This window comes from Papio anubis, chromosome 14 (genome assembly GCF_008728515.1).
Source record: "Papio anubis isolate 15944 chromosome 14, Panubis1.0, whole genome shotgun sequence".
Classification (NCBI taxonomy): domain Eukaryota; kingdom Metazoa; phylum Chordata; class Mammalia; order Primates; family Cercopithecidae; genus Papio; species Papio anubis.
Window position 1 is genome coordinate 39,375,097 of NC_044989.1, and position 24,092 is coordinate 39,399,188.

The following is a 24,092-nucleotide window of genomic DNA, read 5'->3' on the forward strand; positions in this document are numbered from 1 at the left end:
ACTAGCTAGAGTGAATTCTGTTGTTGAATTCTGACCGATTCTCTGGCACTCCCAGAAATTTTATAAACTAAAACTTTGAGACAAATGTCTTTCTCTGTAAACTAGCTAGAGTGAATTCTGTTGTTGAGTCCTGACCAATTCAGGACATGGTACCAGAAGTGGATGTGGGAAACAATCCAAGGCTGTGAGAATCTAGGATTGGGTATCTGATGTAATGGGGTCTGAAGGGCAGCATCTAATTACTATTAATGGTGGGGATGCTGGCAGATGGCCACCCAGTAATGAAACAGGTATTTATTTATTTATATAATTTTTTTTTTTTTTTGAGACAGAGTCTCACTCTGTCACTCAGGCTGGAGTGCAACGGCGTGATCTTGGCTCACTGCAACCTCCGCATCCTGGGTTCAAGCAATTCTCCTGCTCAACCACCTGAGTAGGTGGGACTATAGGTGCCTGCCACCACACCTGGCTAATTTTTTGTATTTTAGTAGAAACAGGATTTCACTCTGTTGCCCAGAGTGGTCTTGAACTCCTGACCTCAAGCAATCTGCCTGCCTCGGCCTCCCAGAGTGCTAGGATTACAGGTATGAGCCACTGTGCTTGGCCTGAAAAGGGAATTTAAATAGTCACCTGTGGCCATCTAGAATAAAATGCTTATTCAAGGCAAGGCTTTGGTGAACTAAGTGTGATAGAACAATATGGGGAATATAGGTAATAACAGATATGTGAGGTGGTCTGGCTGCTTCTAATTTCACTGGAGAAATTAAAGAAAAAAAGCACAGGTTCAGAGCTTTAATATCTTGGTTCACGGCACAGTTAGGACATCAGGCATCTGATATTTACCCTAAAAGAACCCCTTACTTCTTGTTTCTGTAGGACCCACTTTACAGATCCACTGGGACTACCATGAGATTGCTAAAAACTGACACAGACAATAACCCTGCAGGGAACAAGACTGAATTTATGTGAGGGTAATTAGTTTCTCAGTTAATGAGATGAGGAGGAGAAATTGTCCAGGAATTGGAATGTGACACTTGAAAGTATTCACGTAACTAAGAGCACCCTAAATTCCGCCCAAATTTTTCTTCTTATAGGAGGTAGCCCCCAGACTTGTACAATGAGGCTGCTTCTGCCTTGCTACAGACTCTCAGATCTCACCTGAGGCAGGTGCCTTGTGTGGGGATGTCCACTCTCTTCAAGCCTCCTCTCCCCACCTCCCCTCAGGGTCTCCAAACCTTAACTAAAATCAGATCCCAGCATGACTCAGGGGCCTATAACAAAGTGAAACAGAGGAAGAGGAGATTTACATAGTGAAAAGAACTACAAAATTTTGCTGATTTATAACGGGGAATGTATGAAGAAATGGATTTCACGGGTGTTGGACCAGAGGGGAAGAAATATGACTTTAGATTGGGCTGATTATAACAATATGGGCACAACTTATTCGAGATTCTGTTTTTGTTTTTGTTTTTGTTTTTTTCCTTTTTTCTGAGACGGAGTTTCGCTCTGTCACCCAGGTTGGAGTGAAGTGGCATGGTTTCGGCTCACTGCAACCTCTGCCTCCCAGGTTCAAGCAATTCTCCTGTCTCAGCCTCCCGAGTAGCTGGGATTACAGGTGCCTGCCACCATGCCTGGCTAATTTTTTTGTATTTTTAGTAGAGACAGGGTTCCACCATGTTGCCCAGGCTGATCTCAAACTCCTGACCTCAAGTGATCCGTCTCCCTCAGCCTCCCAAAGTGCTGGGATTACAGGTGTGAACCACCACACCTGGCTCCAGATTCTGATTTCAGCAGACCACCTGGGGCATACAGGAATGATTCTAGTTAGTTGCTGAACTGGTTGACTGAGCCTGGACTAAATGGTTGCCTATGCCAAAGGAAGTTAAGACGCCAGAAATTCATTAATAAAATGAGGGAGAAGGAACTCAGAGATTGGAGGAGACAGAAACGTTGAAGAGAATTTGTCATAGACAACATGCTCATCGAGTACCCAACTATGTCTCCCCATAGCATTTAATGGTAATGCTAATCTATGCTTTTCTCCAAATCTGCAGCATTGCTTTCAGTTTTCTATTTTGGCAAAGAGCAACGTGCCAGACACTTCTACTAGGCTCTTCCACCATAACAGCCTTCATTCCTTAGATCAGAGAGCCACCTCACTTCTCTTCCTTTTGTTAGTGTATTTATTTCAGCAACTCACTTAGGAAATGGGAAAATATTCACCAGGATGGATCTGTGGACCCACTGGGGCAACCATGAAATGGATTTGAGTCAAAATTCATTTGCCACCTGACTGTCATTAAGCTCCCCATTCCCCCAAAACTGGTGAACCACAGTGGTTTTCAAGGTCACTGGTCACTGGCTTTACTTTACGGAATCTCGCTCTTGTCGTCCAGGCTGGAGTGCAGTGGTGCAATCTCAGCTCACTGCAACCTCCACCTCCTGGGTTCAAACAATTCTCCCGTCTCAGCCTCCCGAGTAGCTGGGACCACAGGGGCCCACTACCGTGCCCAGCTAATTTTTGTATTTTCATAGAGATGGGGTTTCACCATGTTGGTCAGGCTGCTCTTGAACTCCTGACCTCAGGTGATCCACCCGCCTCAGCCTCCCAAAGTGCTGGGATTACAGATGTGAGCCACTGTGCCCAGCCAATAATGTATTTCTTAATACTCCTGATTCAATGTCATCCTTCCACCAAGCCACACCCATAACCTTATGGTAAATTTCTATGCTCAATTAACTGATAAAGAAATTCAAGTTTAATTTACCAATGTACATCATGTGTTGTCACCAGTCAGAAATGGACAGCTACAGTTTTATAAACCCATGTAGTAGTTGTAACACTATAATAATCTATAATTGTTCCCTTGTAATCTGATCTTCATCAGACTTTAAACTTCTTTTTTTTTTTTTTGGATGGAGTTTTGTTCTTGTTGCCCAGGCTGGAGTGCAATGACATGACCTCGGCTCACTGCAAGCTCTGCCTCCTGGGTTCAAGCAATTCTCCTGCCTCAGCCTCCCAAGTAGCTGGGATTATAGGCACCCACCACCATACCTGGCTAATTTTTGTATTTTTAGTAGAGACGGGGTTTCACCATGTTGGTCAGGCTGGTCTAGAACTCCTGACCTCAGATGATTCACCTGCCTCGGCCTCCCAAAGTGCTAGGATTACAGGTGTGAGCCACTGCACCAGCCAGATTTTAAACTTCTTGATGGCAGGATTATTCTATCATGGGTAGTGCAATAGCAGTTTAGGGAAATCCTCCCTGTTGACAGGAGTGATACTTCCTAACACTATCCCATTTAACTTACTATTGGGCTTTGTAGAAAAAAAAATGAATCTTAGAGAATGAGAATAGATTATCACTTTAATCAGATGATGCCAATTGTAGCCGCTCTTATACATACAGTTTCTCTACTGGAGCAAATTCAACACAGCCTCACTACTTTGGATGCATCTATTGATGTAACAAATGCTTTTTTCTCTATCCGGTAAGTAGAGAAGCTTTCATCTGGCAGGGGAAGCAGTACACTTTCACCACCTTACTTCACTGTGACAAAAACTCCCTTTTTCTTTTTCTTTTCTTTTTTTTTTTTAGATGGAGTCTCACTCTGTTGCCCAGGCTGGAGTGCAGTGGCGCGATCTTGGCTCACTGCAACCTCCACCTCCCATATTGAAGCGATTCTCCTGCCTCAGCCTCCTGAGTAGCTGGGACTATAGGGACTATAAGGGCACACCACCATGCCTGGCTCATTTTTTGGCATTTTTAGTAGGGATGTAGTTTTACCATGTTGGCCAGGTTGTTCTTGAACTCCTGACTTCAAATGATCTGCCTGCCTTGGCCTCCCAAAGTGCTGAAATTACAGGTGTGAGCCATCGTGCCCAGCCCAACTCTTTTTTTTTTTTTTTTTTTGAGACAGAGTTCCAGTCTGTTGCCCAGGCTGGAGTGCAGTGGTGCAATATCGGCTCACTGCAATCTCTGCCTCCCGGGTTCAAGCGATTCTCCTGCCTCAGCCTCCTAAGTAGCTGGGACTGCAGGTGCGTACCACCACACCTGGCTAATTTGGTATTTTTAGTAGAGATGGGGGTTTCACCATGTTGGCCAGGCTGGTCTTGAACTCCTGACCTCAGGTGATCTGCCCTCCTTGGCCTCCCAAAGTGCTGGGATTACAGGCATGAGCCACTGTGCCTGGCCCAATTCTTCTTTATGCTATAATTTAGTCTTTGGGTCCCTTCATTATCTCACCATCCCATGGCTCAATCCACATTCACTACATAGATGATCTTTTTTTTTTTTTTTGAGATGGAGTCTCACTCTGTCACCCAGTCTGGAGTGCAGTGGTGCGATCTCGGCTCACTGCAAGCTCCACCTCCCGGGTTCACTTCATTCTCCTGCCTCAGCCTCCGTAGTAGCTGGGACTACAGGCGCCTGCCACCATGCCCGGCTAATTTTTTTGTGTTTTTTAGTAGATACGGGGTTTCACCATGTAAACCAGGATGCTCTTAATCTCCTGACCTTGTGATCCGCCCATCTTGGCCTCCCAAAGTGCTGGAATTACAGGCGTGAGCCACCGCGCCCGGCCACATTGATCTTATGCCCACACACCAGTTATTTCTCCTACACGTTTCTCTCAATAAACAATAGTCCAGTAGGCTTGGTATGTATACTAGCTGGTTGTTTATCTCTGTTTGGTATTCACTGGACTTAGGCCTTTACTCTCTTGCCTATTATTTAAGTAGATTTTAGGAAACGAGTACAAGTAGATGAATGCTTTAAATTAATCATTGTTATCTAGAAGTACCCAGCATTTCATAAAAGAGTAGCATATTCTAGATTGTTCCTATTTACATTACTCCATGTATAATAGATTGAAGTCTCAGGGCTGACCCAAAGCACTACTGAACACTAGCAGTGCTAAGCACATTTGTAAAACTTAAAAGTGCAAAGCGGGATGGTTCAGAGGTCCTTGGCACTGCAAAACATATTCAACAGAGGAGTTGCTTGAACATGCCTTGCTCTTTCTTGTGTCTGTGCATTCTTTCAGGGGTGTCCATCTGGCCAACTCCTCTTCCTTTTCAAAACTCAAATGCTGCCTTCTCTGCAGAATCTCCCTCACTTCCCGGGGTCAACAGATGTTGGAGTTGCTTCTCTTGTGCATCCCTTGCATCAGCATTAACCCAATCAACGTAAGCATTTGTAGTTGTTACTTTCAATATCTGTCTCTTCATTACATTTTAAGCTTCTTGAGGGCAGGATTGTGCCATTATAACTGTATCCTCTGCACCAGTGTAAAAGGCTCCATGAAATATTTTTTGAGCGAAAGAATGCTAGGCATGAGGAAGCCATTAAGATCAATGAGACATGAAGTATGCCCTCAAAAAACTTATACTCTAGTGAGAGAGAGTTTGCACATAAAAACATATACAGTAGTAAGTACCAAGTACCATAACAGGGATGAAAATAAAATTCCATAGGGATTCAAAGGAAGGAAGCAATTCCATCCAGATGAAGGAAACTTAGAGATGTTACAAATATCTAGGATTTCACATTTTAAAGATTATGATAGGCCAGGTGCAGGGGCTCACGCCTGTAATCCCAGCCCTTTAGGAGGCCGAGGCAGGTGGATCACCTGAGGTCAGGAGTTCGAGACCAGCCTGACCAACATGGCGAAACCCTATCTCTACTAAAAATACAAAAATTAGCCGGGTGTGGTAGCGGGTCCCTGTAGTCCCAGCTATTTGGGAGGCTGGGGTGGGAGGACTGCTTGAGCCCAGGAGGTAGAGGCTGCAGTGAGCCGAGATTGCCCCACTGCACTCCAGCCTGGCGACAGTGTGAGACTGTGTCTCAAAATAAATAAATAAAGATTATGATAAAGACAGTGAAGGTGAAAAAGGCTAGAACCTTCTAGATTAAAATGAGAAGAACATGAGCTAAGTCTACAGACAGGAAAGCTTAGGATACAAGCAGGGAAGAGAAAGATGTTCAGTTCAGTCAAACTGGTGTATGCATTGAATGTTTTATAACAGTCTCAGGGCCTTGAACAATACATGAAGTAAGCATAAATTTCTAACTTCATGAAAATGTATGTTAATTTATAAATTAATTTATAGACTGGCTGAACATATCAGTCTTCTAAGTCAACATAAAACATCCTATTTAGTGCAGAATAAAATTGATCTATGAATTAATATACCATTTTGTCTTTATATTAATTTTTATTTTAAAAGTTATATATATATGCATTCACAGAATGTTGAGAAAACTCCAATTTTTAATTATACTTAACATTCTAGTATGTTATCTCATTTTTTCATGTATCATCCCAGGAACATTTCCTCAGGACATGAACTATTGTTCTGAAGCATGCTCTCTAATGGAGTGGCTGCATATTGTACTATTGTATGGATGGATATACTAAAATGCCTGTAATCAATTCTTTACTATTGGAAAATTAGGGGGGTCCAATATTTTTGTTATAAATAATAAAGTATTGAACATTCATATGCATAACTTTTTGCCCTGATCTGATTATTTTCTTACCATAAATTTCTCTAAATGGAATCTCTTGATCAAAGGATGAAAAGAGTTAAATTTTTTTTATACATATTGCCAAATTGCCCTCCTAATGGCACTCTCCGCAGCCATGAATGAGGAGGTCTGATTCCCTGACTGTTGATAAGACCAAGTATAATAAATTTTGAAAAATCTTTGCCAAATGTAATAGATGAGAAATGGTACCTTGCTAAAAAGTTTTGAATTTCCTTGATTAATAGGGAAGGATAAGCATGTTTTCTTAGGTGTGCTGGTCATTTCCTTCTCTCTCTCTCTCTCTCTCTTTTTTTTGTTTTTTGAAGACTTCTGTCTTCAGTGAGATGGGGTCTTACTCTGTTACCCAGGTTAGAATGCAGTGGCATGATCTCCGCTCACTGCAGCCTCCACTTCTTGAGCTCAAGTGATCTTCCCACCTCAGCCTCCCAACTAGCTGGGACGAGAGGCTAGGTTAATTTTTGTAGTTTTTGTGGAGATGGGTTTCGCCATGTTGGCCAGGCTGGTCTTGAACTCCCGAGCTCAACTGATCCACCTGCCTCAGCTTCCCAAAGGGCTGGGATTACAGGCATGAGCCACTGTACCCAGCCTCCTTCTCTTTTTTAATGATGTGCTTTCCACATTCACTGGAAGGTAAGGTGAGGCTCCTTTTCTGTGTGTGCTTTGTTCAATGCTGTAGCCTTAGCACTGGCTGGGTGCAGTCTACATTTATGAAAGTTTTTTTTGAATGAATATATTTATTAATTGGATGTCAACCTTTTAAAAAATGTTATTTGTAAAATCTGCATAGGTAGATATAAAATTTATCAATTCTGGCAAATAGTTTACCCAATATCTCATTTCTTTTTTAGTTTCATTTATGGTACTTTTTTGTCAAAGGGAGTCTCTCAAACTACTGTGATTTAACATTTGACAGTTAAGTTTCAAAAAAAACCTTTTGGTATTCTGATTAGAATTTTGTTTAATAAATAAACTGTAGAGGCAATATTTTTATAATCATGAATATTTCCATCTAGAAACGTATGTTCATTTAAATAAAATCCTTATGCACCTCAGTTTTGTAGCTGTCTTAATGTAGAGTCAGAACAACTCTTTATCTTTATTCCTAAACTTTTGTTGTTGTTAATATTTGAATGGGATCCTTCTCCACTAGTTTTTTGTTTTTTTTTTTTTTTTTGGAGACAGAGTCTCGCTCTGTCATCCAGGTGGGAGTGCAGTGGTGTGATCTCAGCTCACTGCAACCTCAGCCTCCTGGGTTCAAGCAATCCTCATACCTCAGCCTCCCGACTAGCTGGTACTACAGGCGCCCGCCACCACACCTAGGTAAGTTTTATATTTTTAGTAGAGACAGGGGTTCACCGTGTTGGCCAGGCTGGTCTCAAACTTGTGAGTTCAAGTGATCCACCTGCCTCGGCCTCCCAAAGTGCTGGGATTACAGGCATGAGACACTGCACCCAGCCATTCTCTGTTAGATTTTCTGAAGTGCTGTTTGATACAAAGGCTGTTAGTTTTTGCATGTGGAATTTGTAGTGTTATAGGGGTCACTGTACTGAATTCTATTGGTTTTAATAACTCTTTAGGTGGTTCTCTTAGAGTTTGTAGATCAGTAATATCTTGCAAATAATGACAATTTTATTTCATTTCCAAAAGCTACGTTTTATTTGCTTTTCTTATTACATTACATTGGCTAGAGTTCTCAGAACAACGTTACATTATAGTGGTGACAGCTGACATCCTTGTCTTGTTTCCTCACTTTAATGAAAGTTCTTTTAGTTTTACCATTGAGTATAAAATTGGCAGTGGATTTGAAGAGAGGTGTGTGTGCCAACACTTTGGGAAGCAGAGGCAGGTGGATCATGAGGTCAGGAGTTGAAGACCAGCCTGGCCAAGATGGTGAAACCCCATCTCTAGTAAAAATACAAAAATTAGCCGGGTGTGGTGGCAGGTGCCTGTAATCCTAGCTACTCGGGAGGCTGAGGCAGAGAATTGCTTGAACCCAGGAGGTGGAGTTTGCAGTGAGCTGAGATTGTGCCATTGCACCCTAGCCTGGGCAACAGAGTGAGATTCCATCTCAAAAAAAAAAAAAAAAAAAAGAAAAGAAAAGAAAAAAGAAACTATTCTTTTAACCCTAGATGCTAGGGATTTAAAAAAAAAATCATTAGGAAAGGATGTTGAATTTATCGACATTTCAAATTTTCAAATTTATCAATTATATGTATTTTTTATCCTTTAACTTGTTAGTGAATTACATGAATAGGTTTCCTAGTATCAAACCATGGTTCATTCCTTGAATTCAGATAATCCAATATGCAATTCAGCCTCAAATTCATTTTTATTTTATATCTGCAGTAGGTTTTTCTTCCTAATTATAACTCCTATAGGTAAATCATTGTTTGCCTTTTGAAGACATCCTAACTGAGACTGGATGGGGTAGCCAGATGCATTTTGGTAGAGAGGGAATTGTGGCTGGGATTTGAAATCTGCCATGGTTAATTCCACAGAAAATGAAACTGAGAACTGGCTGTACGGAATTTCAGTTTCCAGATTACTTACCCATTTGGGTTTCTTTCCAGCTCGTTTAAAAGTGTATGATCACAGTATTCAAAAACTAAATGCATTTTCCTTTTTCTCCTGAACACCTCGATGAGGTTCACAAGATTTGGATGTTTTAATTGCTGTGAAAGAATTGAAATGTAAAGTTAAGTGATCTGTTACTAGTAAAAGCGTCTCCCCAGACCCCTTAAAGAAACTTAAAGTTGGAAGAAATTTAAGATTCATCCAATGTACCTATAATAAGTGGTAACAAAACTGCTTGAATCTCTCTGGTGATAGCAAGTAAAGTATGTAACTTAAAATACTGCACTAAAACAAAAAACACTTTATGTATTTTATGGAAATTCTATATATTCAAGTCATAAAATAACCTGAGTAGAAAATTGAGGAAATGAAATTATTGAGTAAGGACTATAAAAATCATCAATACCCATTCGGCTTACATATTGCCATGGATTTTATGAATTTAAATCCAGTCTGGATTCTAGTGTTGGCTCCCAGTAATACTAGATCTTAACCATCAAATTGGAACAAACTGTCTCTTCTAGAAGTCCCCACAATTAGTTGGTTTTTAAATTTACTTATTATATTTTTCAGCACTGTTCTTTGATTCTGTTGTTCTCTCTTATGCATAGATATTTTGTGTGTTAAATTCTATTCCCAAACTGAAGCATTTTATAACACAGCCTCTGTTTAATATTGTAAACCTAAGGGAGAATGCTGATTAGGTAGGATAGACTATCACTACAGCGATTATACAATTTTATCCTCCAAACTAGGGTAATGGGTAGAAGCCAGGACTATCCTAGGCAAACCAGCACATATGGTCACTCTGCCTGTAACTAGGGTGACCACATAATTTAGCATACACACCAGGACACTTTTTTTTTTTTCTTCGCTCTATCGCCCAGGCTGAAGTGCAGTGGTGCCATCTCAGCTCACTGCAACCTCTGCCTCCTGGGTCCAAGTGATGCTCATGCCTTGGCCTTCGCAGTAGCTGGGACTACAGGTGCGTGCTACCATGCCTGGCTAATTTTCGTATTTTTAGTAGAGACGGGGTTTCACCGTGTTGGACAGGCTGGTCTCAAACTCCTGACCTCAAGTGATCCATCTGCCTCGGCTTTCCAAAGTGCTGGGATTACAGGTGTGAGTCACTGGGCCTGGCCACACCAGGACACTTTGGAAAGGAGATGTGAACCAGGCAGGACACTGGGACAAAAACTATAAAGCAGAACTGTCTTGGGCAAATTAGGATACATGATCACTCTTATTCCTAACCCATCTTCCCTGTTGTTTTCCCAGTGTAGTAGACAAATCAACTTTCCACACTCTCTACCATTTACCCAGAAAGATATATAGAGAGAACACAGCATTTTGCATATAGTAGAAGCTCAATGAATAGCAGGCCCAGTAGAAAGTTTTAGGCTGAGGCAGGACGATTGCGTGAGCCTAGGAGTTCGAGATCAGCCTAAGCAACATACTGAGCCCCCATCTCTCTAAGGGAAAAAAAAAGAAAAGCTTAAAGCACCAAACCAATTTGTTTTCTATATGCTCCACTGCCTAAAGCAGCAGAAAGGCAAAGAGTGGAGGAGACTAGGTCATCTAAAAAGCCAGTGGCTTTGTGCTGCTGCAAAACCACAGCATGGAAGCAAAGCAGGGTCTCTACTAGGGGAGTAAAAGATTTACAGATGCTACAGCTTGATGCAATGTCCAGGTTAAACCTGGTCCAATCTCCTGTCTTTGGGTAGGTCAGCAATTTGTATCTCCTTTGCAAATGAAGTTAACCTAGCCCAGGAAAACGGTAACTTGCCCAAAGAAAAACAGGTAGTAAGGAGAGAGAGGCAAACACAATTTAAATAACAGGACTATGTGAGAAAAGTAAGGTCGATGGATCACAGAAGGAGCTGTTCAGGGAATACATGGACACAACATACCAAAAGCAGAAAGATGGACATTCTGACATTCTGAGGGCCTTCATCAGAGACCAAGCTGAGTCGTAATCAGGCTACTTTTTACCTTACAGCCTTATTCTCAAGTTGGGGCACTTGTAATGCAGAAGGTACCACCTGAGCATTAACTTGATCTGAAGACTTGGGAGGGAGAGGCTGACAGGTAAAAGCATTATTTTTATTAGAAAACCACACTGCCTGGTTCAGACCCGCCCTGCAGCTTAGCTCAGTGAGGGTGCCAGAGCTGGCGAGCTGACCAGCGCGCCCTCTGCTGGCTGAAAGGTAATAGTGAACTTTTTTTTTTCAATCATGATGGATATGTTCCTGAAGACTCCATGTATCAAGTTGTATTTCAAACAAAACCCTAGTATGTATTAGTTGAGGAACCCTGTGGGAAATAATATTTGAAAATGAGAGATAATATGATAATTATTAGTGATAATTATTATCCCCCCCTTACAAACTGAATTTCTGGGGATTTTCTAAAAACAGATGACATGTCAAAAATGAAGGTTGCCTGTATGTCCTTGAAATCACAGGGTCTTGTTACATAATGTGTAGCCCACAAACCAGCAGCTTCCGCACTCAGAAATGCAGAATCTCGGGCCCACCCCAGACCTCCCAACTCAGAATCTGCATTTCAACAAGGTCCCCGGGGACTCCAACGCATATTAACATTTGAGAAGTGCTGCCCCAGACCTCCGTTTCCTCTGTGGAAAATACAGGTGGTGGATAAGAAGCATTTCTAAGGTCGCTTACAGTTCTAAAAGTGTAAGATTTTTAGCGTAAGAAAAAATTTACATTGAGAACTTAGGAATCTTACATGTCAAATCTTATCAGAGTGAAAACAATTATAACAAAAACCTTGATGTAAAAAATGTATACGTCACTGGGGGTGATATTCAGTATGTCTAATAACCTGGGGTGCAGTGCAGGCAGGAACCAATGAACGTCAATGCCTACCAGGGCATTGGTGCGGTCCTGTGGGACTGACTCTCTGTGCCAGGAGGTGCTCTTTCAGTTGCTGGTTGGTAGGGGAAGTATTTGGAGGGACATCCAGAGGAGGGCCGAGGTTGGGGGCAAGTGTAAACACTGGGGTGAGTGGACTTAGGATATTTACTAACAAGAATAAAAGTTCTTTTCAATATAACAATCTGTAGCTACCTTCATACACATCAGACAAAATCAGAGTGGCCAAAGTCCAAAGTGATAACCAATTTATTACCCAACAGTGCTGATACAAAGGAATTTAAGTCCAATGGGGAAAAATAACTTTAAAATTCTTTGTAAGTGTAGCATGCATATTTCACTCAATACCATGATATTTTACATATATATGAAGTTAACTTACCTTCAACATACGTATTTCTCTTAGTGCTATTTTCTTAACAACAGGATCGTCTTCAGATTCCACAAATTTTTTAATAGCTACTACTTGTCCAGAGGTTTTGTTTCTGCATTTGAATACAACCCCATAAGACCCTTCTCCAATCTTAGCTAATTTTTCATACTTCTCCATTACAGCGGAAGTGACTTAAATTAGTGCTGTTATCGATTGACTTGCAGTACAAAGTTACACCTGGAAAATAAGGTAGACTTGCCTTAATCAAGCTATAAAAGACAATGTTCTCACAGTTTATTTACAACAAATTTGCCCAGATGCCAAAGGTTTATTTTCATCAATTAATTGGAAATCTACTTAAAAATATTTGGATATTATTTTCTTAGTTTAGTCCTCTGCAGTTCTTCCACCTATCAAAAGATTTCATATGCTATTTCTGACAATTGTTCTATGTTGACCTCAGTTGAATTAAAAGAATTTGTGGAAAAGAAACTTATCCCATCTATTGTTTTCATTATCCTCAAATAAATAACTGAAATATGATGCTGTAAAATCCAGCTGAAGGAACATTTCATACTCTGGAATATGCTGTTTATCTTTTCTCTTCCAACCCAAGTGCATACACAATGACTAGGAGGAGTTGTGTAAGAAGATATGGTACAAAAAGTGCTATACTTCCACCTGGTGGAGAGAAGAAAGAGCGTGGACCATTGAACAAAGCAGCCTTTAAAAACAAAAACAGGCCAGGCGCAGTGACTCACACTTGCAACCCCAAAACTTTGGGAGGCCGAGGTGGGCGTCACACTTGCAACCCCAAAACTTTGGGAGGCCGAGGTGGGAGGATCACCTGAGGTCAGGAGTTTGAGACCAGCCTGACCAACATGGAGAAATCCCATCTCTACGAAGAATACAAAATTAGCCAGGTGTGGTGACACATGCCTGTAATCCCAGCTACTCAGGAGGCCCTTGAACCCAGCTGAGATAGTGCAGATGCAGTAATTGCACTCCAGCCTGGGCAACAACTGTCTCAAAAAGTCAAAACAATAACAAAATCCTTTCAGGGCATTTATTGCTCCTAGCTTTTATTTTCATGGAAGAACAGATTCTTAAGTTCTTAGTCCCAAAAGAAAATAATAAGCACACAAAAAGCATTCATTCTTCATGAATTCTTTCACATCTATAGTGATTTCTATGGAAATACTGGGTTTTTCGGTTTTGTGTCATCCATTCTTGAATGAATGCTTTGGTGACCGAAGTAAATGTTAAATGATGACTAAGGTCAACATATTTAAATAAATCATTTTAAGAATTAAAAATAGAAAAATTCTAATTAGTCTCAAAAACCCCACCCCACTTTATCCAGCAGAATCTTGTTAATATAACCCAATAACAATTACAATAATAATGGCACTTAACATTGTTCTATGCAAATTACGTAGAATCTGCACAAATATTCTATGAAGTAGGTGTTATTTTTATCCAATTATGTAGATGAGAAAAGACATAGTGAAGGCAATACAGAATTAGAACCCAGGCAGTGAGATCTCAAAGAACACAATTTTAATCACTGCATTACACAGCCTCTCAGTTAAGTGCAAAAGGATGCATAATTCAGCCAGGCGTGGTGCTTCATGCTTGTAATCCCAGCACTTTGGGAGGCCGAGGCAGGTGGATCACCTGAGGTCAGGAGTTCGAGACCAGCCTAGCCAACATGGTGAAACCCTGTCTCTACTAAGAATACCAAAAAATTACCCGGGTGTGGTGGCACCGGCCTCCAATCCCAGCTACTTGGGAGGCTGAGGTAGGAGAATCACTTGAACCCGGGAGGTGGAGGTTGTAGTGAGCTGAGATCGCACCACTGCACTCCAGCCTGTGCGACAGAGCAAGACTTCGTCTCAAAAACAAAAACAAAAACAAACAAACAAACAAACAAAAAGAATGTATAATTCAAAGAACCACTTTATCCAGGTCTTGGTATTAACAAAATGTCAAGTGAAAGAGCTGACTACTTGTCAATTTCTCTTGTTTCAAATGAGTACACATTTTTTAAAACTTCTCTAATAATATTGTCTTTTCCATCTACAGATTATCTCAATGGTGAAAGAAATCATCTACTTCCACTTGCCACCATAAAAATATACAATGCAGAAAAATGTTTACCTGGATAAAATGACTACTGACATACTATTTTTTACAGTGCTGCTTTTTTTTGGGAGGGGGGATGAATTTGGTTTTCTCTGTTATTAAAGAAAGAAAATTCAAGCATACACACTCAAGTAACCCATGGAAAATCCATCACAGATTATGTTCTGAAAACCCTATTAGTTATACTGTATTTTTACCTAGGTATTATTATTTTAAGGATAGTTAGATGTGAGCATGCATACATTTGCATAGTAATAGATGGCTGGAAAGAGAGTAGGAGAAACTGGGAATTTGCTTTAGAAAGTTATTAGCATCTGGCTGGGAGCATTGGCTCATGCCTGTAATCCCAACACTTGTGGAAGCCAAGGCGGGAGGTCACCTGAGCCCAGGAGTTTGAGGTTACAGTGAGTTATGATTGTACCATTTTACTACTTCCTGGGTGACAGAGTGAGACCCTGTCTCTAAAATAAAATGCGATAAAGTTATTGGTATAAAACTTTATAGATTTGTTAATTTAACCTACTTGATAAGTACTACAGTTATTGGGGGAAGCTATAAATATGACAAAAAGCTTAATAATGAAGTTTTAATTTATGCATTATTTTCTTATTTCCCTCTAGGTAGTTGATTTGATCTATTGATTTATGTTTTTACTTTTTTCTCAACAGATTCAGTAACGACTATTCCTCAGACTAATATTTAGATCTCGTAATTACATCAACCAAACTGCTAAATACAATAAAATAAAGCTCCAGAAAATAGTACCTCACCTAATAACCTCTCAATATTTCTGTTTTCAAAAGCCCTACTATATGTTCATGGAAAATGAGTCTGCGTATGCAAGCTGGAATTAGACCGATTCCTGTAAATTCCTTTCTAGAATTTACAGCTCTAATTCCAGTTTACCAGGATTATAACAGAGTTTCTGGAGGCAGTAATTTCTATTCTCTTATTTGAGATCCAGACCAACTATCCAACTGCTTGATGAACATCTCTACATGAATGGACAGAATCATCTAAAAATTGGAACATTCTAAACCAAAGGCCTTCTCTTCTTTCTTATCCTCTGTCCATACCCAATGTTCACAAACGTGCTCCACATTATGCCTAAATGGCTTGTCAAGGTACACATGGTGGGGGGCTTTGAGGTAGCCAAGGACAGTGACTGCTGCCTAAACCTAATCTCTTCATATATCTTCCACAAAGCAATATAAATCAACCAGGACAAATAAAACCACATAAATCCAATGCCTTCAATATAACAAGAAGACAGAGGACTCTACAAACTTAGGCAGAAAAGCAAAGCCTAGCTGGGCGCGGTGGCTCACACCTGTAATCCCAGCACTTTGGGAGGGTGAGGCGGGTGGATCACGAGGTCAGGGAATCAAGACCATCCTGGCTAACACAATGAAACTCCATCTCTACTAAAATTACAAAAAATTAGCCAGGGATAGTGGCATGTGCCTGTAGTCCCAGCTACTCCGAAAGCTGAGACAAGAGAATTGCTTGAACCCAGGAGGTGGAGGTTGCAGTGAGCTGAGATCGTGCCACTGCTCTCCAGCCTGAGTGACAGAGCGAGACTCCATCTCAAAAAAAAGAAAAGAAAAGAAAAGAAAAGCCCCTAAATTCTGGAGGGGTTATCGCGTGAGCTCCCACTATAAACCTTGGCAGAAGGCAAAGATATGAGATGGATGAGATCTAAAAAGCTGTAAGAAAGAAGAGTAAAAGAAGGGCTTAAGAAAGACTAAGAAAGATCACCTCCTTCCCAAAGAGAAAACACATCACAAGTGTAAAAATACCCCAAGAGTGTCCTGGTAGGTCAGAGCACTCACTACAAGGAAGGAGTGTAAAAGGACATGGGTATCAAGGTGGCACTAGTCAGTGTGGCACCATTTTTGGGGAATAAAAGGACAAGAGGGAAGGGAAAGACACCTGGTGGAGACTGGACAGTGAAGGGAAAAAGAAGCAAGAGGGATAAATTTGGCATCTTGCAAGACAAAAGAGAATTCTGAATTGAAGGACATGCGAATCCTCCCATCACCACTAAGATGGGGAAAAAGTGTCATCCGTGAAAGAAACTGCACTTTACTATGGTGACAGAAAAGACTCTCTTGGCCTAGGATGATAGTCAGTTACTAACAGCCAAAACTTGCCCGAGAAATGAAACAGGGGAAAGCCATCCCTGTACAAGCTATTATTGGAAGAAAAAAGAAATGAGAACCCAAAATTTTCAGTTAATGAAAATCATTTACAAAAAAACACACACAAAATCTAACCATGAAGCAAAAGAAAACCAACACAAACACTCTAAACTGATTTAAATATCCTCTCACTATTTGGAGATATGAAAACGCCACTCTGAAGCAGAAATTCAAATAGTAAAATCACAAGTGGACGAAAATTATTTAAGAATATATATATTTTATTTTTACTTTTTTCCTTTTTTTTTTTTTGAGACAGAGTCTCGCTCTGTTGCCCAGGCTGGAGTGCAGTGGTACAATCACTGCAACCTCCACCTCCTGGGTTCAAGTGATTCTCCTGCTTCTGCCTCCCGAGTAGCTGGGACTACAGGCATGTGCCACCACTCCTGGCTAATTTTTGTATTTTTTAGTAGAGGCAGGGTTTCACCATGCTAGCCATGATGGTCTCGATCTCCTGACCTTGTGATCCGCCTGCCTTGGCCTCCCAAAGTGCTGGGACTACGGGTGTGAGCCACTGCGCCCGGCCTATGTTTTTACTTTTTTCTTTTGGCTACTGATGTGTAGATTTGGATAAAAAGACATAAAAAGATAGTTGATTGAACTCAGAAAAGAATCATCAGAAAAAGACAAAATCATCTCAGAAATGACTAAATTATGAGATGCTGATAGGAGAATAGATTCAAGTGAAAATTTGATTGGGGCATTAAAGAAAGGCAGAACAGTAACTATGAGAATTAAAAGGAAGAAAAAAAGGTAAAAGTTTAGATAGAAAGTTGAAATGGAGACAGGAAAAGCAGTCCCAACATATGTATAACTGGAGTCCCTGAAGAAGACATAACAATGAAACAGAATCAATAGTTGAAATAATAATCCAAGAAAATTTTCTGGAAATAAAATAAAATCTAATTATATATATTGAAAAGGCCCACTAGGTAGTTGGGAAAACTGACCCAGAACAACCAACTCCAAGACATATTTGAATAAAACAATCAAATATAAAGAAAATACTTTCCGAGCCTCCAGACAAAAAGATTAAATAAATGTAAGAGAATTAGAGTGACATCAGACTTATCAAGAGCAATGCACACTACAAGGTAACAGTGCAGCAGCATCTTAAAGAAACTCAAGGGAAAATGAAAACCAAGGATTTTATATTTAGTCAAGCTGTGTCCTTCAAGTGTAAAGCTATACATAAACATTTAAAAAAGTTTTTATTGTTTTTTTTTTTTTGAGACAGGGTCTTGCTCTGTTGCCCAGTCTAAAGTGCAGTGGTGCAATCATGACTCACTGCAGCCTTGACTTCCCAAGCTCAAGCAATCCTCTCACCTTAGCCTCCCAAGTAGCTGGGACCACACCTGGCTAATTTTATTTATTTATTTTTGTAAAGATGGGGTCTTGGTTTGCTGCCCAGGCTGGTCTCAAACTCCTGGGCTAAATCGATCTTCCCACCTTAGCCTCCCAAAATGTTGGGATTATAGGCATGAGCCTCCACATCCAGCGGATATTTTAAAACATGCAAGAACTCAAGGAATACTGTACCCATAGTCCTCTTGAATGTATTGGTGAAAGACCTTCATCCAACCAAGAGTTGACTGGAAAAATTTCAGTAAAAGGATGTATAGTGAGCATTTAATATATTTAAAGACCAAAGTAAAGGTAGAAATAAGAATGGAAGAATAAGAAATAAATATTATAAATTCTGACAAAGTAGAAAGTAATGCAACTAAATTATGTTAAAAGAATGAAGAGGGAAAGAAAGATGAACAAGCTTACTGATAATCAAATAGGCAATAGGTGGGAGTAAAAAATGCCATTAATCTACTTAGGAGGCTGAGGCCTGAGGAATGATTGAGCTCAGGAGTTCAAGACCAGAGTGGGCAACACAGTGAGACCCTGTCTCCACGAAAAGATTTTAAAAACTATCTGGGTGTGGTGGTATATGCCAGTAGTCCTAGCTACTCAGAAAGCTGAGGCAGAAGGATGGTTTGAGCCTGGGAGTTCAAGGTTATAGTACAGTAGAGCTATGATCATGCCACTGCACTCCAGCTTGTAGAGAGAGTGAGACCTTGTATCAAAACAACAACCACAACAACCACCACAACAACAAACACACCAGAATTGCTATAATATTCCCCAGAATGTTAAGTTTTCAACAAAAAAATTTAGGAGATAAAACTGGATTTTAGGAGGAAGTAGGAAAGAAGAAGAAAGAAAAAAAATTAGGAGACATGCTAAGAAAAAGGAAAGTGTGACTGATACCCAGAAAAGATAAAGTCAATAAAAATGGATTCTGAGTAGACTCAGATGTTGGATTTAACTGACAAAGGCTTCAAAGCAGCTGTTAAAAATAAGTTCAAATAAAGCAAATTATAATTTAAAGAATTAAAGAAAAATATGATGACAATGACTCAATGAAGAGGGAATTTCAATCTGAAAAATGAAAATAAAAAAAGAACCAAATGGAAATTTTAGAGTAAAAAAAATAACAGAAATGAAAAATCCTGTAGATGGGACAAACAGCAGATCTGAGATGAGAGAAGAAAGAATCAGTAAAATAGACCAATAAAAAATAGTCAAAATGAAAGAAAGAAGAAAAACAAGATGAGCAGAGCCTCAGAGACCGATGGAGGCAAAATCAATAGTATCAGCATACATGTAATGAGAATCCCAGAAAGAGAGGAGTAAGAGGAAATGGCAGAAATTCATATTTTATGAAACAATAGCCAAAACCTTCCAAATTTAATGGAAAACATTAATATACAGGTCTTAAAAGTTCAATGAATTCCAAATAGGATAAACACAAAGAAATCCATACCTTGATACATCATAGCCAAACTACTGAAAGCTAAAGACAACATCTTGAAAAGAGAGAACTATTCATATACAAGGGGACAACAATATGCTTAATGGCTGACTCTTCATCAGAAAAACAATAGAAAACAATAAACAAAAACTGTTTCTTTGAAAAGATCAACAAAAGTGAAGCTCTAGCTAGAGTAGGCAAGAAAAAAGAAAGAAAGAAAAGTTATCAAAATTAGGACCATACTACATAAATTTAAAAAATTAAAAGACAATATTCCAAATAAGTTTACACAACCAAATTAGTCAAGTTGGTTGGACAAGTGCCTAGAAAGATACAAAATGCCAAACTCAAAAAGAAATAGAAATCTGATTACAACCATAACAAGTAAATAAATTCAACCAGCAATTAAAAATCTACCCACAAGGAAAAGCCCAGGATGAGATAGCACCACAGGTAAATATTACCAAACATTACCAAAGAAAAATTAATATCAATCCTTCACAAACTATTTGAAAAAATAGAAGAGGAGGGAACATGTCTCAACTCATTCGATGTGGCCAATATCACCCTGATAGAAAGTCAGACAAAGAAATCACAAGAACACAGCTTATTCTCATGAATGTAGACACAAGAATCCTTAATAAAATAATTAGCTAACCAAATCTGGAAACATAAAAAAGATTATATACCATGACTCTGTGGGACTCATCTCAGGAATGCAACGTGGGTTTAATACTGAAAATCAATAATGTAAAATACCATATTAATAGAATAAAAGAAAAACATCACATGATCACCTCAGTACACACAGAAAAGAAATTTGACAAAACCCAACACTTATTCATGACAAATACAAGGGAACTTCCTCAAGGGCATCTGTGAAAAATTTACAGTTAACATCACGCTTAATGATGAAAGATTGAATGTGTTACCCCTAAGACTGGAAAAAAGATGTTTGCTTTCACTATTTTTATTTATCATTGTATTGAAAGTTCTTGTCAGTGCAATATGGCAAGAAAAGGAAATTAAAGGCATATACATTGAAAATGTAAAGTAAGGCCAGGCACAGTGGCTCACACCTCTAACCCCAATAGTTTGGGAGGCCAAGGTGGGTGGATTGCTTGACGGCAAGATTTTGAGAGTAGCCTGAGTAACACAGCAAGAACCCTGTCTATATAAAATAAACAATTATTAAATGAAGTGCTAAATATATATGAACAATTTCTTTAAAAAGAAAATAAAAAGTAAAACTGTCATTATCCAGAAATGACATGATACTATCTACAGAAAATCCTAATGAACCTATAAAAAGTCTACTAGAAATAATGACCAAGTTTGCAATGCAGTAGGATACAAGATCAATATGCAAATTAAATTTTTTTTTTATATAATGGCAACAAACAATTTGAAAATAAAGTTAAGAAAACAATTCCATCCACATTAATGTAAAAATGAATAAAATACTCAGGAATAAATTTAACAAGTGAAGTGTAAGACCCGCATACTGAAAATTACAAAACACCATTGAAAGAAATTAAAGATCTAAATAAAAGGAGAAAAATGCCATGTTCATGGATTTGAAAACTCAAAAGACATCAGTTTTTCATAAATTCATCTATAAACTAATTCCTGGCCGGGAGTGATGGCGTATGCCTGTAATCCCAGCTCTTTGGGAGACTGAGGCAGAAGGATTGCTTGAGCCCAAAAGTTTGAGATCAGCCTGGTCAACATAGTGAGACCCTATCTCTTAAAATAATAATAATAATTAGCCAGGGTGCAGTGGCCCTCGCCTGTGGTCTCAGCTGCTTGGGAGGTTGAGGTGGGAGGATCACCTGAGCCCAGGAGTTAGAGGCTACAGTGAGCTATGATTATGCCACTGCACTCTAGCCTAGCCAATGCAGCAAGACCCTGTGTCTAAAAAACCAAAATAAACAAAATTAAAAAAAATTAATTCCTTATACAAATTCCAACAGGCTTTTTTTGGGAAGAAGTTGAACCTAAGATTTAAATGGAAATGCATAGGACCCAGAACAGCCAAATCAACTGAGAAAAAGAACACATTTGGAATAGTTAAATATTTATTTTAAATTTGACTTCAAATTTTACTGTAAAGTTATGGTAAATCAAGACTGTGGTACCGGCATAAAGACATTTATCAATGAAGCATAGTAATGAGTCAAGAAATAAACCCTTTTATTTATGGTCAATTGACTTTTTAAATTTTATTTTATTTTTATTTTATTTTTTAAGACACAGTCTCAGTCTGTCGCCCAGGCTGGAGGGCAGTGGTGTGATCTTGGCTCACAGCAACCTCCGTCTCCTGGGTTCAAGCGATCCTCCTGCCTCAGCCTCCCGAGTAGCTGGGATCACAGGCGTGTGCCACTACATTCAGCTAACTTTTGTATTTTCAGTAAAGATGGGGTTTCACCGTGTTGGCCAGGCTGATCTCCAACTCCTGACCTCAAGTGATCTGCCTGCCTTGGCCTCCGAAAGTGCTGGGATTACAGGCGTGAGCCACTGCACCCGGCCCAACTGACTTTTGACAAAGGTGCTGCAGCAATTTGATAAAGAAAGAATAGTCTTTTCAACAAATGATAGTAGGACCATTGGATATCCATATGCAAAACAAACAACAAACACACACGGTAGACAGACATCTCACACAATATACCAAAATTAACTCAAAATGGATCACAGACCAAAATGTAAGAGTTAAAACTGTATAACTTCTAGGCAAAAAAAAAAAAAGAGGAGAGAAATCTTTGTGATTTTCAGTTAGGCAGATTTCTTAGATATGACACCATAAGCATGATTCATAAAAGAAAAAATGGATAAAATGGAATTCATCAACATTAAAATCTTTTGCTCCTCAAAAAATTTCCCCATTGCCGGGCGCGGTGGCTCAAGCCTGTAATCCCAGCACTTTGGGAGGCCGAGACGGGCGGATCACGAGGTCAGGAGATCGAGACCATCCTGGCTAACACGGTGAAACCCCGTCTCTACTAAAAAATACAAAAAAAACTAGCCGGGCGAGGTGGCGGGCGCCTGTAGTCCCGGCTACTCGGGAGGCTGAGGCAGGAGAATGGCGGGAACCCGGGAGGCGGAGCTTGCAGTGAGCTGAGATCCGGCCACAGCACTCCAGCCTGGGTGACAGAGCGAGACTCCGTCTCAAAAAAAAAAAAAAAAATTAAAAAAAAAAAAAAAAATAAAAAAAAAAATAAAAAATTTCCCCATTAAGAAAATGAAAAGCTGAGCCACAGACTAAAGAAAAATATTAGCAAATCATATATCTAAAATATTTGTATCCAGAATACACAGAGCATGCTTACAACTCAATAGGAGGTTAAACAACCCAATTTAAAAATGGACAAAAGATGTGAACAGACATTTTACCAAAGATACACAAATGTCTACTAAGCACATGCAAGGATGCTGTTAGCCATTAGGGAAGTGTTAATTAAAACTGCAATAAGATAGCATTACATACACATTAGAATGGCTAAAATCCAAAGACTGACAATATCAAGTGTTGATAAGATGGAAACTGGAACTCACACACATCACTGGTGAGGATGTAAAGCAGCGCAGCACCACTGGAAAACAGTTTGGCAATGTCTTAAAAGTTAAACATAGGGCCAGGTATGGTGGCTCACACCTGTAATTCCAACACTTTGGGAGTCCGAGGCTGGTGGATCACTTGAGCTCAGGAGTTCAAGACCATCCTGGCCAGCATGGTGAAACCCCATCTCTACTACAAATACAAAAAGTAGCCAGGCATGGTGGCACACACTTGTAATCCCAGCTACTTGGGAGGCTGAGGCAGGAGAATCTCTTGAACCTGGGAGGTGGAGGTTGCAGTGAGCCGAGACTGTGCCACTTGCACTCCAGCCTAAGCAACAGACTCCGTCTCAAAAAAGAAAAAAAAAGTTAAACATAATTTAACTTAAACATTAACCATAAACAGCAATTTCACTCCTCAGTATCAGTCCAGGAAAAATTTTAAAATAGAGCTAACAATGACATGTAAGCAAATGTTCACAGCACCATTATTCATAAAAGACCCCTAAATGGAAAACAATCCAAATGTTCATCAACTGATGAATGTGTAAACAAAATGTGGATTATCCATGCAATGAAATACTATTCAGCAACAGAAAGGAATGAACTTGCTACAATGCAGATGAACATAAAAAAAAAAAAAAAAAAAAAAGAACCACATGCCCCCAAACATAATGCTAAGTAACAGAAGCCAGACACAAAATCCCACATATTTTATAATTCCATTACAGGAAATTTCTAGAAAAGACGAATGTGCAAGTGAGAAGGGCACACCTCCTCTGTGGTATTCTTGGCAAAAATGCAAAACCTAAATCTAATTATGAGTTAACAATAGATGTGGCCAAACTGAATGGCATTCTATGACTAACTGGCCTGTACTCTTAATTAAAAAATGTCAAAGTCGTGAAAGAAAAGATCAAAGCACTGACGGTATAAAGTGCTCCGGATTGAAGACTAAAGAGATGGGAAACCAAAATGCAATGTGTGATCCTG

The 24,092-nt window shown here is 39.6% G+C and overlaps 1 protein-coding gene across 4 annotated transcripts in view; it reads right to left on the reverse strand.

Moving 5' to 3' along the window:
• The window catches only part of CDKL4 (cyclin dependent kinase like 4), a 76,652-nt gene that overhangs the window by 44,216 nt on the left and 8,344 nt on the right, over nt 1-24,092 (reverse strand). For all 4 annotated transcript variants that reach the window (XM_031655095.1, XM_031655096.1, XM_021924769.2 and 1 more), the window contains exons 2-3: nt 12,402-12,629; nt 9,102-9,223 (exon numbers count right to left, since the gene is read on the reverse strand). In XM_031655095.1, the coding sequence (XP_031510955.1) occupies nt 9,102-9,223; nt 12,402-12,569 (290 nt within the window). In that variant the 5' untranslated portion in view covers nt 12,570-12,629. The remainder of the gene's footprint in view (nt 1-9,101; nt 9,224-12,401; nt 12,630-24,092) is intronic.